Genomic DNA, 17674 nt, shown 5'->3' with positions numbered 1-17674 from the left:
ATGCCTCAATATTCGCCGCAGAAAACAGTTGGTACCGCTCGAAACACAAATTAACTTCATTTTTAGCCAAATGTTGTATAAATTATGTACAGTAACACAGAAAGCACAATATAAACTTACACGCGTAGTTTGACCGCTGTATGCTCGATATGATTTTACTTTGCAGCATGTGACTCCACCCCGCCCCCCACAACACATTCCAGGTTGGCTGGTTGGCGAGGAAGAGGAGGAGAAGGAGGAGAGCGAAGAAAAGCGAGAGAAAAGCAGCTGTGGAGTGTCTGTGGATGTTGAGGTGAACGAACGGGAGATGATAAACATTTGGACGTTCTTTCTTGACTAAGTCACGCACAGACACAGTCTTGCTCGGCGCGTTGACTTCCTTCCAAACACAGTTGCTGCGAACTTCACCAAACTTGAGAAGTTTTAGGAGGAGGAAGCCACCGGGACGCCGTCATGGAGATCCTGGACTCGAGTGAAAGCTTCATGCACTGGGACCGCAACCTCAGCGAGCTGTCCGAGGCCGGAGACATGGACTGTGCCCTCTATACTAATGTAAGTTAACACCAAAAACCTTTTAGCTCCTCAATTTGCCATTATTATTTTTACAAGGAAGTGGTCAATCCACGGTGCTGTCAATGTGTGTGCCCTGCTCTCCTTTACAAGTTGAGCCTTGAGGTCCAGGATGCCCCCCACCCCACTTTCTTCCTTTAAAAGTTCACTTAAAGCAGCATGCTTAGACATACTAAGAATACGCGTCCAACCTTTTTATATACAAGTTATTGATAGAAAAATTTTAACTATAAGAATAATTTATCAGCTTGACTTGTCATAATATGCGAAAAAAATATATAAATTTTGCATGCAAAAGAAATTATTTTAATATAGTTACTTTCACCTGGTTATTAAACGTAGGTAATTAAAAAGTCATGCAAATCTGTATTTCCATTAAAGAATGGGTGTTGTGCATCTGCAAGAGCATCTTGAGGATTTTCCAAAACGGTCTTTTGCCTTTCTGCTGTTACGTAAGTTATGAGTGCACTCTGAGGAGAAATGTTGGATCGTCTGCAGCAAAATGGGAATGCAGCTGGCAGGACCCAGAAACTTAGATGTTCATTTGGCAACCTTTGACAGGTCGGGACTCGCGTGGTGAAGTACAAATGGAGGCCCTTTAAACCAATCCCGAGGCTCAACTCAGATTCCAGTACAACATTCCCATGACAAATTAGAAATTTCAAGTGAATTTATGTGGGGGGAAGACACTTTGGAAGCTTCATGTGCACATTTGGGTACTTTTTTTTTTTTTTTTTTCTACCGGATACATTCATCATATATGGAGGGCCATATACTAGAATTTATGGGAAAGAGAAATGTATGACATTCTCACCACTTATTTTTGTATTTTTATGTTGAATTACAAGCTTTATGGCCACAGGCCGTAGCTTGCACTCCCATGAACGATACCATAGTGAGCATGTGTGTATGAATATAAAATAGACTGTAGTGTTCACAAATAGACTGGCTTGCTTGTTCCCTTCGGCTGTCCCCCGCCGCTTCCTCCTTCCCTCTTAACCAATATTGCCCCCCAAGCCCCACCCAACTAAAGCCTTCCACCGACGGTATCTACCCGTCTTTGCCTTCCTAAGTTTAGAGCTTGTGCTTTCTCTCATCTGTGTGTTGACACCCGACTCCCCGCAAAACAATGCAAAGTCGGTGGTGTGTGCGTCATTTGTCCGACACATGAGAGTGACACCCGTCATAATTCTCGATCAGGTTCATCTGGTTCAAATGTGTGTGTAATGACTGTAACTAGTCGGCCTTCATTGTTAACTCACGGTGTCCTCTTGCTGTGAATAGGATGTCACGTTGTGGCCTCGAGCTAAACTTAGCGTAGAAAATATTCATATGAGAATTTACAGTGTGGGCCAAAAGGAGGTGTATATATTTAAATGTTTTTTTTGGGTAAGTGATGTGATTAATACAGTAACTTGAGAAGGAGATTCTGCAGAATGGGACAGATACAGAAGGTCAGAAGGAAAGCGTCCTTAAGCGAATGAAGGAAAGAAGGGTGCAAAATGATAAAGAGTGAGTGAGGGAAGGAAGGATGGCAGAAGTAAGGTAGGAGGGAAGGAAAGTGGTCAGGAAGGAAAACGAACATAGCAAAGTGTCAGGTGGAAGGAAAGGAAGGCTGGAGGGTTTGTTTAAGTGAAAGAAAGAAGGATGTAAGGCAGCATGAATAAAAGCAGGTCTAAGGCAAAGAAAACCTGGGACAAATGCAGGATGGACAGTGGATCAGAGGGCAAGGAGGGCAAGGAAGAGATAAGAACGGAAGGAAGCAGGAAAGTAAGACAAAACTAGTTTTAAGGAAGGAAAGAAGCCAAAAAGGAGAAAATAAAGGAAGGAAAGAGGTCAGAAAAAAAGGTCAAAAAGGAAGGGAGGAGGGAAGGTAGAAAGGCAGAAAAGTGGTTTTAAGTAAAAGCAGGAAGGAGGCAAATAGAAAGCAAGTCTGAGGGAAGAAAGTAAGAAAGATGCAAATTGAAGGAAGGAAGGAAGGAAGAAAATAGGAGGTCTAAGGTGGAAAGAAGGATTGATGTAAGGATGATGAATGAATTAAAGGTGAAGGAAGATGCCAAGAAAAAACCCGCTAATAATGATTTGTCTACTTTTGTCCCACCCTGTTGTGTGTCACAATTTTAATACCATTACAACCACTTCTTGACATCCACAATTTCACCCATCATACGCCTTAATTTGCACGCCATTATAATGTGTTTTCATGTTGCCATATTTCTGTTTTTATGCGTCACCGAATGCTTTCATGAACCTGCTCATAATGTTTGTCATGTGGGTGGAGAAACTGCTCTGGCAACATACAGAAATATTCCAAACGAGCTACATCAAAACGTAGCATTATCATATATTTTCGACCCTCAATGGCGTCGATGCTAAGCTAAGATGCTAATTCCCGCACATTTGTGTTTGGAAATGATAGTAACTTGCACTCAATGCACTCCAGGAGTGAGGAGGAGGAGGAAGATTTGCTGTGCACATGCAGCAGACTTTTCCAAGAATGTGTCCCCTTACGTAACCTTCGGCAGATGGACCGTAATGTAATGCGCTGCTTTCCGGAATATTTGCGCATGCACACACACATACACACACATACACAGCTGCAGGCATGTGTGTGAGCAAACATGCCGTGGCAGAGTAAACAAGCGTTAAAAGTGAGGTGCCTGTTCTCCGGCGGGGCAGGGCATCCTGCTCGCCTCTGGCCTCCAACTATCAGGCTATGAATGGAAGTCAACTGGTCTGTACACACGCGTGAAAATCCTCAAGTCACTTCAACATAGTTGCTCTCCACCAAGATGCCACAAGATGGTAGCAAGAACATAGCATATTGACTTTGTTCATCAGCGATATAATTTGGGGTGTCAAAATTAGTGCGTTAATTTTGAGTTAATTTAACACTTTTAACGTTCCTTTAACGCCACAAATTGTTTTTAACGTGCAATTGATTTCCTTACTTCGAAAGCATGTACTAGGGGAATTCCAGTTGTAACACAGCAGACACATCCACGTCAAAATTTAGCAGTCATTAATGTAATAATAATGCATATATTTGTGGATTGTGGTCGAGTTGTATTTTACAGTTTTAAAAATGTGCACATTTTTACAAGTTGCTTCATGTTAAAGATTAGATAACTTTTAATATGAAAAGCTGTGATTGGCTGGCAACCAGTCCAGGGTGTACCCCGCCTACTGCCCAAAGCCAGCTGAGATAGGCTCCAGCACCCCCCGCGACCCTTGTGAGGAATAAGCGGTCAAGAAAATGGATGGATGGATAATATGAAAAGAAAAATGCACTGAGCGGTCACCAATGTTTTACCAATGCAATTATGCCATCTAGTGGCAGAAAAATGTCCTCAGCACAAACCAAGATCACACTTGTTTTTTACAGTACAGTGCATCTTTTTCATTTTAACTCAATTTTATGAATTATGATGAAATTACTGTATCAATGACTAAAAGATGCAGCCATATTTCTATTAGTTTAACATTTTTTTCTACTTTTATGCTAAAAAGAGTATGAAAACTTAGGGGCAAATATTTTATTGTACATTTTATTGTAAAACAGTTATAAAATTTGTGATTAACCGTGAGTTAACTATTGAAGTAATGTGATTAATTCCGATAACAAATTTTAATCGCCTGATACTCCTATCTAACCAATGCCGTATTACCTATTTTAAAATTGGCAAAAAAAAATCTGTTTGTTTTTGTTTGTTTGTTTGTTTTGTTTTGTTTTGTTTTTTTTTGTTTTTGTTTTTTGTTTTTTTACTAACGCATTACAACATAAGACAAAGATATTGGTGTTCAAAAATCCCCCAAACAAAAATTGGCCCATTCTTCTCCTTGTTGTAAAAAAGAACAAAATATTGTAAAGGATTTAAATGTTCCATCACGGTTATCAGAATTTTATTTGCTAAATATCGGAATCAACATTGGCCTTAATGAATCAATCTTGGTCAGGCCCTATTTGGAATTGGCACGCCCAAAAGATGCCCAAATTTGTTCTTTTGAGCTGAACTCTTTGCACTGGATGGAAACGGGCCCCTCGCCACTTGGCCGCCGGGCCTCCACATGGCGTCCACATGGAAGCTTGCGTCTGGATTTTCAGTCTGATGCAAGAGTCTCCTCCATCCCCCCCCTCGCTCTCCCGACTGGGAAAGTGGGCGTCGGCTTTCAACGAGGAGAACGCCAAGGTGGTAATCATCCCGTTCCGAGGGCATTATTACGGCTACGGGATGTCCGCAGGGGCCTGGCTTCTTCTGAGGGACGGCTAAATTTAAATGTGGCTTTGTGTGTTTGTGGCGAGGCGCATCAATCCACACTGCACCCAAAATGGAGTTCAAATACAATTTAACGCCACTGACTGCAATTGCACTTCTTTGTTGAAGGGTTAAGCCTTAAATTAAATCTGATAAATAAGATTTCTGCTGATTGATATAGTTATTGCATAATTGTGTGGTGTCAAGTTGCAAATTATCAGCGTCATTCCTCGTGTGGTTAACCGAGACATCAAAGTGTCTCATTAAAAAAAAAAACGCCAGGTGCCCACATGGCGCCCGCGTTCTTTTATAGGCGTTGAACACCATACAGCCTGTCTGTTGGTGGGGTGGACGTACCCTCAAGGCTACATTTTTCTTTGAATGCCCCCCCGTGGTGGTGGGACATACCAGGGAGCCTCAGTAAACCAAACGTCTTGTGCTTCATTGGCATCTTGGTAGTCCATCCTCCAGTTGCTAGGCAGACTTGGCCGACGGGGGCTCAGAACAGCGACGAGTTCGAACGAGTTTGTGGACGTGTTTTGTCTTCGTTGCAGGTGTTGGCTGATCTACATTTCACCCAGCATGCCTCACAAGGTGATGAGGTTAAAGATGGGCGTGCAGTGAAGCGTTTGAAGGAATCTGATTTAAAAAAAAAAAAAAAAAAAAAGGGGGGGGGGAAAACTGAAAAAAAAGACAATAGGATCAACATGTAAAAAGTATGGCATGAAAAAACAATACTGTGTATGAACCAAAAAGGCCGAATACCTCCACTAAGGCAAACTTTCATTTCCTCTTTATGCATTGGGAAATGAAGGAAAATGTCGCCGCAATAACCTGGACCGGAATGTTTATCCAAATCTGCACCCAAAAAAAGCCTTTGCCCATTTTAGGTACTTTCTCAAAAATGGCTTGTGTTTGGGTGTGTGTGAGCATGCGTCTGTCTGTCTGTCTGTCTTTTGTGTGTCTTTCTATGTGAGTGTGTCTGTGTCTTTGTTGTGTGCGTGTGTGAGATCCCTGTTATTAACACACACAAGTGACTCACTGAGTGGAAGGAAAATATCATGACTGACTGGTTGCTGTGACGATGTGGAAAAATTTCAGAGTATGTGCTGCTTGACCCAGTAACACACGCAAAGCTCATCATCCATCCATTTTTTTTTTGCAACCACTTTATCCTGTTCAAGGTCGCAAGCTCTACCAACATTATATTATTTTATCAACAATAATAATGATAATCGGTTATGATGATAAAATGTCCCCGCTATCAGCATTTTATCTGAACTATTCAACAAGCCAACCGTGAAAGTTTTTGCACTGTGGTGAAGTCATCCACGAAGTCTGGAGGTTGTTTGGGTTTGAAGGGGGGGTTGCCTTCACTATGCGTGTAAAAAGAATCTGGAAGCTACAGGAGGCCTCGGGATGGTGTGGGTGTGTGTGTGTGTGTGTATTTAAAATCCAGACGTGTTTTCCATTTGTCAGCTGCTGCATTTTGAGTTTTTTTTTTTTTTTTTTCCCCCAGTATGGCAAAAACTCACACATACACACATGTATTGTCACTTGGAGATGCGAGAGTGGCCCAGATAAGGAGTGAGTCACAGTTGTGACGTTCTTGCAAATGCATCTAGTGACGCCACCCCGCGCTCATATGGGTGGATGAGCAAATCCATTGATTAATGAAGTGAATGGACACGAAGACGAGTCAGGCTGTTAGTGGACTCGCGTATCCGCCCTCGCTCAAAGATTACTTTTCATTCGCTTCTTGGATATATTATCACCACGCTAACCATGATGCTATCTTTAGCAGTGTGACTTTATCATGTTTATGACTGAGTTATGCTTATCACCACCTTCACTCACACAAGCACGTGCAAGTAAACGCAGGAAAAAGTCTTCAAAAGTATGCTAGCAGGCCATTGATTAAGCTAATAATTAGAGATGAACCGATATGTTTTTTTTTCAAGGCCGATACAGATTAGTAGTAGTCAAGGAGGCCGATAACTGATATTTCAAGCCAATATTCATTAGCAGTAAAATGGGGAGAAAAAAAAATAAGACTTTTTTTTTTTTGTAACTATCTTGACAAATTTGTTTAAAAAAAATATAACAAACATTGCTAAATCTAAAAAAATAAATAAATAAAAATTAAAGCGCAAATAAATAGATCCCTAAAGATTTCTACTGTAATTTTATATATATATATATATATATATATATATATATATATATAAAATTTCAACTTCTTGATTTATTTAGTTTTTTTTTTATGTGTAGGAAGTTCCTATTTTTTTTATAAAGTAAATAGATCCATAAATGAAAAGTTCCTTGCATCTCACTGCAATCATGCATCCGACAAATGCATGCGATTGTAGCTCATTTGGGGTTTTTGTTTGGGTTCATAAAACGTTTCAAAAGATCTTTGCAGTGAAAAATTGTCCGAATATGTTCCAAATGTGTTTACAACAAGTAAAAACTGTCTGTGAACATCTTACAATTTCTGATGAAAACCCCAAATTTGCTACGTTCTCAAGTATTCGCTGCTCAGTGAGATACCAGCTTTATCAGCCTTAAAATTAAACAAAATGGCCGATGCCAATATTTGTCAAAATGCCAAATATCGGCACTAAATATCGGTCTATCCCTACTAAAAAATAACGCTAGCGAGGTATCCATCTTGATGTAACTACCAAGTGAAATAATAATACATAATGACAATTGGCTCTCTGTTAGCTGTTTTGCTGGCTGACTATCGAGTGATCTAATAATTCTACGTAGCCTCGTTTTTTAAGCTAGCTATATTGCTGGCTGGTGATGGAGTGAGCTAGTAATCATAATGGACAGCTTGTTTGTTGCCTGTTAGCATGCCATTTATTTATTTATTTTTTCCCAGCTGGTTTTAGCCATTAGCTGAGATGGTATTGCAGCGTGCCACCGCAGGAAGGATTCCGTCCGCATGTGCTCAAACAATCAAACGTGTTTAAACAGCTTGTATGCATTGTTGACACGCTGGTACTGCCTGCCACACTGGCTAATGCTAATGATGCTAACACTAGTGTGGAAACTGGCCAGCTGTCAAATAAAGGAGTTCAGATAGTAAAAGGACAAACAAACATGCTGACTCGTGGTTTTTATCTTGACATGAACTCATGTGGCGTGTTTGTCTTCTCTGTGTTCATGTCATCACAGATAGGTCGCAGTCCTGGGGCTAAAGTGCACACGTGCAATCATGTCAGTACACTCACACACACATAGAGAGACAATAATTTACACTATCTTGAATGAATGAGTTTAATATTAAATACATTTTAAAAAATTACAATAAATCATATAATAATAATAATAATTATTATTATTATTATTATTATTATTATTATTATTGAAATGAAATGCATCCATAATGACTAACAAAGGAAGAATATGTTCATAAAATGATCTATAATTGTCCCAATTATTTTTCCAGCAGTACTAGGGATTTATAAAAGTTTGAAATTCTCTTTTAAGTATATGAATTTTGGCCTTTAATGCCGTCTTCACTTGTTGCATCACCAAAACTGTTGTGCTTTTTCCACGCTCCATGACCTCAGAAGTGTCATCTGGACATTTAAATGTTAATACACACACACACACACACACACACACACACACACACACACACACACACAGATGTGCATGCACGATAGTTGGCGTAGGACTTGATTGAAGACTTGAATCTAGCATTCCTTCTCCGCCTTTTCCCCCAGGACCCTCGATTATCTCTGCATGCATGGACCCTCGCAGCTGGTGGGAGCATTTATTGCAGAAGCTTAATTGTACCTTGTTACTTTCACTGCTTTTCGAGGGCTGGGAAAATGTTGGTTGCAAATGCTGAATTGAGAAATTGATGAATGTAGTTTTTTATTTAACAAAGTGAATGTTGTGTGGGGCAGCACGGTGGTTGACTGGTTAGCTCGTCTGCCTCCCAGTTCTGAGGACTCGGGTTTGAGTCCGGGCTCCGGCCTTCCTGGGTGGAGTTCGCATGTTCTCCCCGCGCCTGCATGGGTCTTCTCCGGGCACTCCGGTCTCCTCCCACATTCCAAAGACATGCATGGCAGGTTAATTGGGCACTCCAAATTGTCCCTAAGTGTGCTTGTGCGTGTGGATGGCAATTGGCTGGCAACCAGTTTAGGGTGTATCCGGCCCTACTGCCCAAAGCCAGCTGAGATAGGCTCCAGCACCCCCCGTGACCCTTGTTTGGAATAAGCGGTCAAGAAAATGGATGGATGGATGGATGGAAGAAATGTGGTGTGGTTAGCGCGTCGAAAACTTTGGTAGCTGTGTTCTTCTGGGTAGCCATGTAATACTAGTTATACATCCAGCTACTTATTAGGCTATCTAATGAATGTGCGAGTTAGTTGCTTTTTAGCTAATTATTGAGGGAGCTAATTATACTGCTAAGTGATGCTAACCATAGCGGCTAGAGATCAGGTCCTACCGTGGATAAAAAAAATAAAATAAAAAAAAATCAGCAAGTAAATGACGCCAAATGAAAGGGTTTTTAATTTCCAATAGATGGCAGCAAAGGACTGCTTTTGTCGAAACGAAGTTCCTCAATTAATTCCAAATGCTTTCATCAGTACCACCAGATGGTATGGCATGAGCACAAAAACTGCGGAATGCTTCAACAAAAAATGGAGGGGGAAAACATAATCTGTGAATTCACAAAGTTATATAGAGAGGTTCCCCAGGTTGATTGGTGAAGTTAGCGCTTCAATAACAATAATGCTATAATAATGCAATATTAATTAAGCAATATTGCTGAATAGCAATTGTCCAGCCAACTATCTTTCTTGGTAGCTCCATTACTGGCTTGCTATCGATTGAGTTAATGCTAGCTAGCCTTCTAGCCAAATAACTATCCTTCTCGTTAGCTGTATTTTTGGCAAACCTGGATGCTATGTAGCTAAATATCCTTTCATTTGACTGTTGTATTTGAACATGACGTTTGAGCTTGACATACTTCCCTCATCACCCCACATCATCTTTGTTAATCTCACCTCAGGTTGAATAGTTCTTTGTGAGCATTAAGAAGCCTCTCTTTGTTGCCACTCCTTCGGAATTTACTTGACAGAGTTTTCCCATTCAACTGTGTGGAGGGGATTCGTAGGGGAGTGTCTGGTTACGAGTCGACCCGAAACGACACGCCTGTGTGATCCGCCAGGACAAAGGGGGTCTGTGTGCGTGCGTGTGTGTGTGGTGGGCTACAACCCGTTCCACTGCCCTACATTTCACACACACACAGGAAAATGACAGGGACCATATTTGTGTGTGTGTGTGTGTATGTGTGGTTTGTGGTTCTGTTTTTAAGCTTACGAATAGTGGGACCGCTCCCATTTCCTGTTCTTATACAAAGAGGTTATTTTTATATTCTTAAAACCACGGTACACTGTGTTCACGTCACGTGTTTGCTCTTTGTGAGCTAAATGGCTAAAGGCTAGCAATTACGGCGGATGCTATACTGTAGGTTACCATGGCGACCTAGACACACACACACACACACACACGCACACACACTGTGGAGAGTGCGTAAATATTTGTCTCCCCTTGTAAATAAATTTGCACTCTGCTGTTAGCAATCCCAGCTAATTGCCCATTTATGGCAGCATAGTGAGAACAACACACAAATTGATCGCAGTAAGTAAAAGCAGGCACATGTGCCCCCTAGTGGCCATGTGATCACATCAATACAATCCGATTGGTTAAGCATCGATATTTTTCGTTTTCTGTGCAGCACTTCTCTGAGCTTCTGGATGAACTGTCCCACGACGCTTTGCTGGGCCAGCTGCTGAGCGACCCCTTCCTGTCAGGGGTGCGAGGCGGCGCCGGAGGCATGGAGGGTGACGAGGAAGGGGAGATGTGCGGCGACCTGTGTCCGTCATCATCGCCGCCGCCGCACATCGCTGCCGAGCACAGCTACTCACTTTGTGGCGACAGCAGGCCACAGTCGCCGCTTTCACACCTAACTGGGGAGCGCGGCAGTGACGCAGGTGAGCAAACCCAGAATTCACTTCCTGATGACTTGATGGATTAAAGTGTGCACACCAAATACTTTTGTGTGTAGAATATACACGTCATATTGTATGAATGGATTTACCGCAGAATCCGAAGGTGACTCGTCCGAGTGGCCCATGGAGCAGGACGATGGAATGGAGGGTCTCTTGTGTGACGCCCCATCCCTCCTGCCCGCCCTCGCCCTCGCCCTGGGGTCCACCGAGGACCCCCAAGCCTCTGAGGAACCCGTCGCCACCAGCCCTGCTCAGACTCCCGTCAGCAGCCGTGGCTACGACAAAAGTGTCAAGGTCAAGGAGGAGGTCTTCCCTCAGATTAAACTGGAGCCACATGAAGTGGATCAGTTTCTTAATCTGTCCCCCAAAGGTTCGAACTTTAGATCTCATTTCCTTGAGAAAGTCAATCCCCCAATATTTTTGACACTAATATGTTCATTGCAGCCCCACTGGTCTAAATATGGTATTCTTGTTAATATTATGTTAGTGGAATATGAGCAAAATCCAGCCGTTTTAATCCATTTCGGACGGCGGCCATTTTGCCATTTGCTGTCGACGGAAGATGACATCAATGTTGCTCAGGTCAGGTAACAGCCAATCACAGCTCAGCTTCAGAAAACAGCTGAGCTGTGATTGGTCACAACATTCATGTCATCTTCAGTCAACAGCAAGTAGCAAAGTGGCCGCCCCCTAAGATGGATAAAAAGGGCTCGATTTTGCTTCATAACTCATATTCCACAAATGTAATATTAATCAGAATGTCATGTTTAGACTAGTGAGGTCACATATAACATATTATTGCCAAGAAATGATTAAGGTTGACTTCCATTTTACAACAGATGTGCCCTGAGATACAATCAGTCATTCTTAGAGTATCAAAAATATAAATATATATTATCTACACTTTGTTTAAATATTCCTTATTTAAAGCATTATAACACCTCAACATTGATGCTATTTGTTAGCTCGTCTATGGGCTTTTACATTGTTTGTGAGCATTAAGCTAAACATAATAACTTAAAGTGGAAGCCTTAAACATTACTTGACAATATGTTATATGTGACCTCATGAGTCTTAACATGATATTCTGATTAATATTACATTTTTGGAATATGAGTTATGAAGCAAAATCCAGCCGTTTTTGTCCATTCATTGATGGCCATTTTGCCACTTGCTGTCAACTTAAGATGCTGCTCGGGGTAAAGGCAATGACCAATCACAGCTCACCTGTTTCCTGAAGCTGAGCTGTGATTGGTTGTTGCCTGAGACCTGAGCAACAATGACATAATCTTCAGTCGACAGCAAGTAGCAAAATGGCCACCCATTAAGATGGATAAAAACGGCTGGATTTTTGCTGCTTAACTCATATTCAACTAACGCAATATTAACCAGAATACCGTATTTAGACCAGTGGGGCTGCATAGAATATGTTATTGTCAAAAAATATATATTTGGTTGACTCCTCATTTAAGGCAAAGTAATGTTCTTGTTGTCAATGTAAGATGTGTATCTCAAAGCACCACTGCACTTCCTCACATCACGATTTTATTTCCTTCAACTGCTCTTCCTGCGTTAGGTCTGGAGGTCTTGCAGATGCCCCCCACCCCGCCCAGCTCGCACGGCAGCGACTCTGAGGGCAGCCAGAGCCCCGTGCACGCCCCACCGGGGCTGTCCCGCCCCACCTCGCCCAGCAGCCCCGCACCAGCGCAGCCTAGTGTGAAGGCGTCCCCCCGCGGGAACTCCTCCTCCTCACTGTCCAACTCACCACTGCTCACCGCCCCCCATGTGAGGAACAGACATCGGCGCAACTGTACCGAGTAAAGTGGTTGGCATTAATTTGGCTGTGAATGTTTGTGTGTGTGTAGAAACTTCAGGGCTCAGGACCACTGATGCTAACCGAGGAGGAGCGCCGCACGCTGGTGGCTGAAGGCTATCCTGTTCCCACCAAGCTGCCGCTCACAAAAGCCGAGGAAAAAGCACTCAAAAAGATCCGCAGGAAGATCAAAAATAAGGTGTGGTGTATGGAAATATGTTATGACTTGAAGTCAAGTGCCTTGCAAGTAAATATATGATTTTTTTTTTTCCCAGTCAAGTAAATAGATGTTTTTGTTGTTTTTTCCTGTCAGATTTCTGCTCAGGAGAGTCGCAGGAAGAAGAAGGAATACATGGACACCTTGGAGAAGAAGTAAGCTGAAATCTATACATTTTCTCTGGTCTAGTGATAACTTTGGCCTCATAAAAAAGAAGGAAAAAAAACAACAACAATTAAAAAAACGCATTCAATGTTTCAAGAAATAAGATTTTATTTTATTTTTTTACAAAAGAAAGGATAAAATATATTTTTTTTAATAAAGATATATTTTACTCAACATAGCCTTCTTTACTTAATTTTAAGCAGCTAAAAGTTTATAAAAATAATCCAATTAGGAATGATGCCTTACCTGCAGTACTATGCCTGTCCACAGGGTGGATACATGTTCCAATGAAAACAACGACCTGAGAAGGAAAGTGGACACACTGGAGTGCACCAACAAGTAAGAGCACATTACACCTCAATTATTTATTTATGTATTTGTTTATTTTTTGTTTGTAAGTAACCAGAAATACATTAAAAATATAAAATGTGAGATGTTCCTGGATTGAAAGACTTCACCTCCACATGGAGCTGCCTACCAGAGCATGTGATGTTTGGGCACTAAAGCAGCTTTAAAAAAAAAAGAAGAAAAAAAAAAAAGAATTTTTTTTGTCATATTATCAGTGGTGGGCACTAGATTCTAATGTAGCACAAATAAATCTTAGAATATAATTAATAATTTAATATTTTTTATATAATACTTCTACTTTTCACTTAACCAAACAAAATTTAGGTCTCTGCTGCAGCAGCTGCAGGCCCTGCAGGCGTTGCTGTCCGGAAAAGTGTCCAAGTCGTGCCGTGTGGTAGGCACGCAGACGTCATCCTGCCTAATGGTACGAGTGTGTGCGTGCTTGTCACCATGCCATATTGATCCATTATTGACTTGCTAACCTCTGGCTGTTAAGTGGCTAAGCGCTCATGAGTGCGTGCGCTTCTTCCTCTCAGGTGCTGGTGTTGTGCTTTGCTCTCTTTTTGGGAAGTTTTTACCCGGCCGGCTTCACCTCCAACTCCGGCGCGGCAGAAGGCGGCCTGGCCTCTCAGCAGCTGGCGGTCAAAGAGTCGTATGCCGCCACAGGTGCGACCGCACGTTGCCGTGGTTACGTTATATGCAGACTTGCTGATGTCACCTCGCGAGGCCCCGCCTCAGTACACACAGTAATTTCCAGACATTTTACACTTGCAATTTTTTTGTGTGTGTGTGTCTGTTCAAATAGTCAAATCCAGAAGTCTGTTGTCCACCGTTGAGGACGAGCTGCCGCACCTGCTGGGCCTGGGCGGCGAGTATCCCGACCAATGGGATCCCGCGGACGCCACTGTGGTCATGGCGGCGTGGCGGCGTTCGGGTGAGCAGCAAAAAATTGCGGTGGAGGAGACTAGCCGGTCGGAAATGCACCCGCCGTTCAGAAGTAAAAGCAACAAAACCAGCACACCAAACAGCATGCACAGGTAAAACACAAACTTCACCAATCATCAATTTTGTCTAAAAATTGTTTCATATTCTCCCTTTCCGTGACATTTTTTAGAAAGATTTGTTGTTACTGTTTCAAATCATTCTATTTCTTTTTTTTTTTTTAACACTATTTAAAATTTTCACTAAATGACAATGTTTTGAAAGTTTTTTTTTGTGTTTTTTTTTTTAAACTGCCACTCGTTATCCAAAAAAACAACCCCCACAATGCCAGCCCATTTCGAGCATTTCAGCTCATCTTTCAAAGCAAACTTTGCTTTTAGTACATATACAATGTGGGTATCAAAAGAAAGTTTGCAAAGTATGTTTCTATCTTATTCCGTTCTTTACTAATCACAATTTGGAAATAGGTCATTTGAGTGACATTCAGCGAAAATTGAAAAGATATAAGGAGAAAACAAGCTTTTTGTGAAAAGATACATTTTCTCCACAAAAGTGTCTTTAACACTAATATTTTTTGTTTAGTGACGCTCTGTGAATTAGATTTAATATGACAAAGGCTTTGATCATTCATGTCATCCTTGAAAACATTGTATTTCATCAGATTCGTCATGTTTCATTGTAATTCCATACACTGGCAGCCCATTGAAAAGAGATACAATGCTGCCATCTGCTGACAATAGTTAATGGGAGTTTTTGATTCCACAACTCATGGACCACTGCACTTTAATATTGCACTTCCCATTGATTTAAAAAAAAAAAAAAAAAAAAAAAAACGTAACCGTCAAAGTACCACTATCGTGATGACATCAACATGCAATAATATAGTATAGTAGGTCAAAGTGCAAATTAAAAACAAGACAGGATTCCACCCGCACCGCCAAAAAACTGTATTGTACATTACTGTAAGCCACTATGACATGCACCGTTTTATTATATACAATATGTTTAAATGTAGAGGGGGGGGGGGCTAAATAATTATTGATGATTGATGATTTATAAAAGGTAAAAAAATAAAATAAAATAAAAATAACAGTTCTTAACATCAATTGAAAGTGATTCTTTTACATACCACAAGAGGGAGCCCAAATTCCATCCTACTGAGTTCTACTTCGTTCTAATGATGCTTAATATTCTTTTTGTTAATTAATTTAGTATTTATAATGGAAAATTATTCCTTTCAGGCCACATCATTACATCATTTCTTATGTTGTTGTTTAGAATGACTCCTTAGGTGTACATTTAAGTATAAATTCATGTCATCTTCATTGTTTCAGTTGTTCATAACACTGACGTGTGTGTGTGCGTGTAGGCCTCTGGAACAGAGGTCGAAAAGCATCGCATTGGAGCAAAGCGTCAACGAGACCTCCTGAGGGTCGACCACCCCCCGACCTCCTCAAATTTCCCAGGTTCATTGTCCTTGAACAAGCTCCCAGTTCCCACTGCTGAGTCGGCTCCTTTGAGAAAACTCCTGTTAGAAGAAAATCTGCACTGAATAGTTGTGTTTTAGTTCATCAGCAGCGTCATCCTGGCAAATTCCCGTTCTTGACGAATAATGTAGCGTCTGTGGACAAAAGGAGAGGACACCGGCTATAATATATTTATAGATTTCTTTTTCCTTCCAAAGATTATTGCTCTTTTAATATTTGATGTTTTAATTGCATTCCAGTGCAATTCGTATGCATCCTTTTTGATACGTCTTTTTTTTTTTTGCTATTTTTTTTAATTGGTTAATCGTTTATATATTGTGTATATTATTTCCTAATGTGCCTTATTGCATTTCCTGCGCTGGTTTGGGGAATCAGAGATGCAGAACATTTGTGAATGTTGAAAGAGTAAAACAAATCCAGACAAGGGATGCAGGATGTTTATAGTTATTAGTTAGCATTTGTTAGCTTAGCACAATTGAGATGGGAAGAAGGAGGCTGTTGAAAATGACTTAATCGATTAAACCAAATTAAATTACCCAATAAAAGAATTTGGTACCTTGTAGCTTCGTACCATGCTAAGCTAACTATTGCTAGCTAGGTGCTTCTATCGCCTCCTTAAACGCGAGACAAGAAAGTACATGAGAATGATTGGTAGCCCTCTAAAAACTCAATTTCATGACCCCCATTTTTTTTCCATCCTTTCAGCAACAAAAAGAAGTAAAAAAAATGAATAAATAAATCTACTATCTATTTTTGTAAATATGAATGTAATAAATCCCTCATCCTCACCAATTGGTTATGGCCAATCACCAGTTAACCAGATTCATGAATTCATTACGGACTCAAAGATGTCAAATATTGATGTCAAGACAGTGAGATTGAAAGGAAAGCGATGACCTCATCGTGACTGAAATGAGCAGCCAGTGGAGAACGGTCTCAGCCATATGTTTATTATATGTCATATGTCTTTTTTTGTTTGTTTGTTTGCTTGCATAATAAAGTATTTTCCTTAGTAAAAGCATCATTCTGTGTCTTGTGATGTGTTGTGGTAACTCAGCAAAACAGGCTTAGGGGGCACACTTTCAAAAACAATTCCAGAATGCCATGTTGCCTGGAAATGACCCTTAAAAAAAGGCTCCTTCAAAATGGCAGTTTTCCTGTGTTTTTTCAGGTATGGCTATTTGAGACTTCGGTGGCTCAATTCATCTCATGAGAAACAAGTTTACCAAATTTCACCTTGCAAGGGCTTCAAGGGCCTAAATTTTATCTTCTAAATCTGTGTGGCCATTAAAAACGAATGGAGTCTTGTAGCTGACTGTTATTTCTTTTTTCTTTCTTTTTTTTTTTGCATGACTAACGCTCAAAATTAAAAATGGCTCATAATGCAAGCTTATATCCCACAAGTGACGCTTGATCCTGCATGATGACGTCACTGACACGCCGGAGACTGGAGACCTTGACCGCACCATATGTGTGCTCATTTTCAGTGTGCGTGTGTCACCTCCTGCCCTAGTTTCTGACTGATGATGTAGAAAGGATGAGAGGGAATATCCCACAATGCCATGCTGCTTGGATGGATGGATGCGGAGATATGTGTAGTTACCCTCTCTGTATCTCGTGCTTTAGCAGACACTCACAATTCCAACGGTCAAGTCAAGTAAAGTAATCGTGAGCCAAGGCTATTCCTGTAAGCGCACTTTACAATTAAGGCCTTGTTAATTTTTCCCTCTTATTTACAGCTCAGGGGTGTCCAATCGATTTCTTCCATCAACAGATGCTAGGGCTGCGTTGACCTTCTTCACCTTTGATTTATATAAAGGCAAAGCTATGTGATATGC

General features: G+C 41.0%; 1 protein-coding gene across 2 annotated transcripts; it reads left to right on the top strand.

Annotated features, from left to right (window-relative positions):
- The first annotated feature begins 26 nt into the window (after positions 1–26).
- On the top strand, positions 27–16857 carry creb3l2 (cAMP responsive element binding protein 3-like 2). Of its 2 annotated transcripts, none has more exons than XM_077500546.1 (12): positions 27–292; positions 428–552; positions 10591–10846; positions 10959–11234; positions 12441–12649; positions 12730–12876; positions 12991–13049; positions 13330–13398; positions 13732–13831; positions 13944–14073; positions 14213–14444; positions 15719–16857. In XM_077500546.1, the coding sequence occupies exons 2-12, from the start codon at positions 454–456 to the stop codon at positions 15777–15779; spliced, it is 1638 nt and encodes a 545-aa protein (XP_077356672.1). In that variant the 5' UTR covers positions 27–292; positions 428–453; the 3' UTR covers positions 15780–16857. The 2 variants fall into 2 exon arrangements, with proteins under 2 accessions (XP_077356672.1, XP_077356671.1); XM_077500545.1 differs by having other exon boundaries at positions 393–552.
- Positions 16858–17674: the final 817 nt, after the last annotated feature.

This window comes from Festucalex cinctus, chromosome 16 (assembly GCF_051991245.1).
Source record: "Festucalex cinctus isolate MCC-2025b chromosome 16, RoL_Fcin_1.0, whole genome shotgun sequence".
In the NCBI taxonomy this organism is placed as follows: Eukaryota; Metazoa; Chordata; class Actinopteri; order Syngnathiformes; family Syngnathidae; genus Festucalex; species Festucalex cinctus.
Note: the sequence above shows the minus strand (reverse complement) of the source record. Positions and strands in the feature narration are given on the sequence as shown.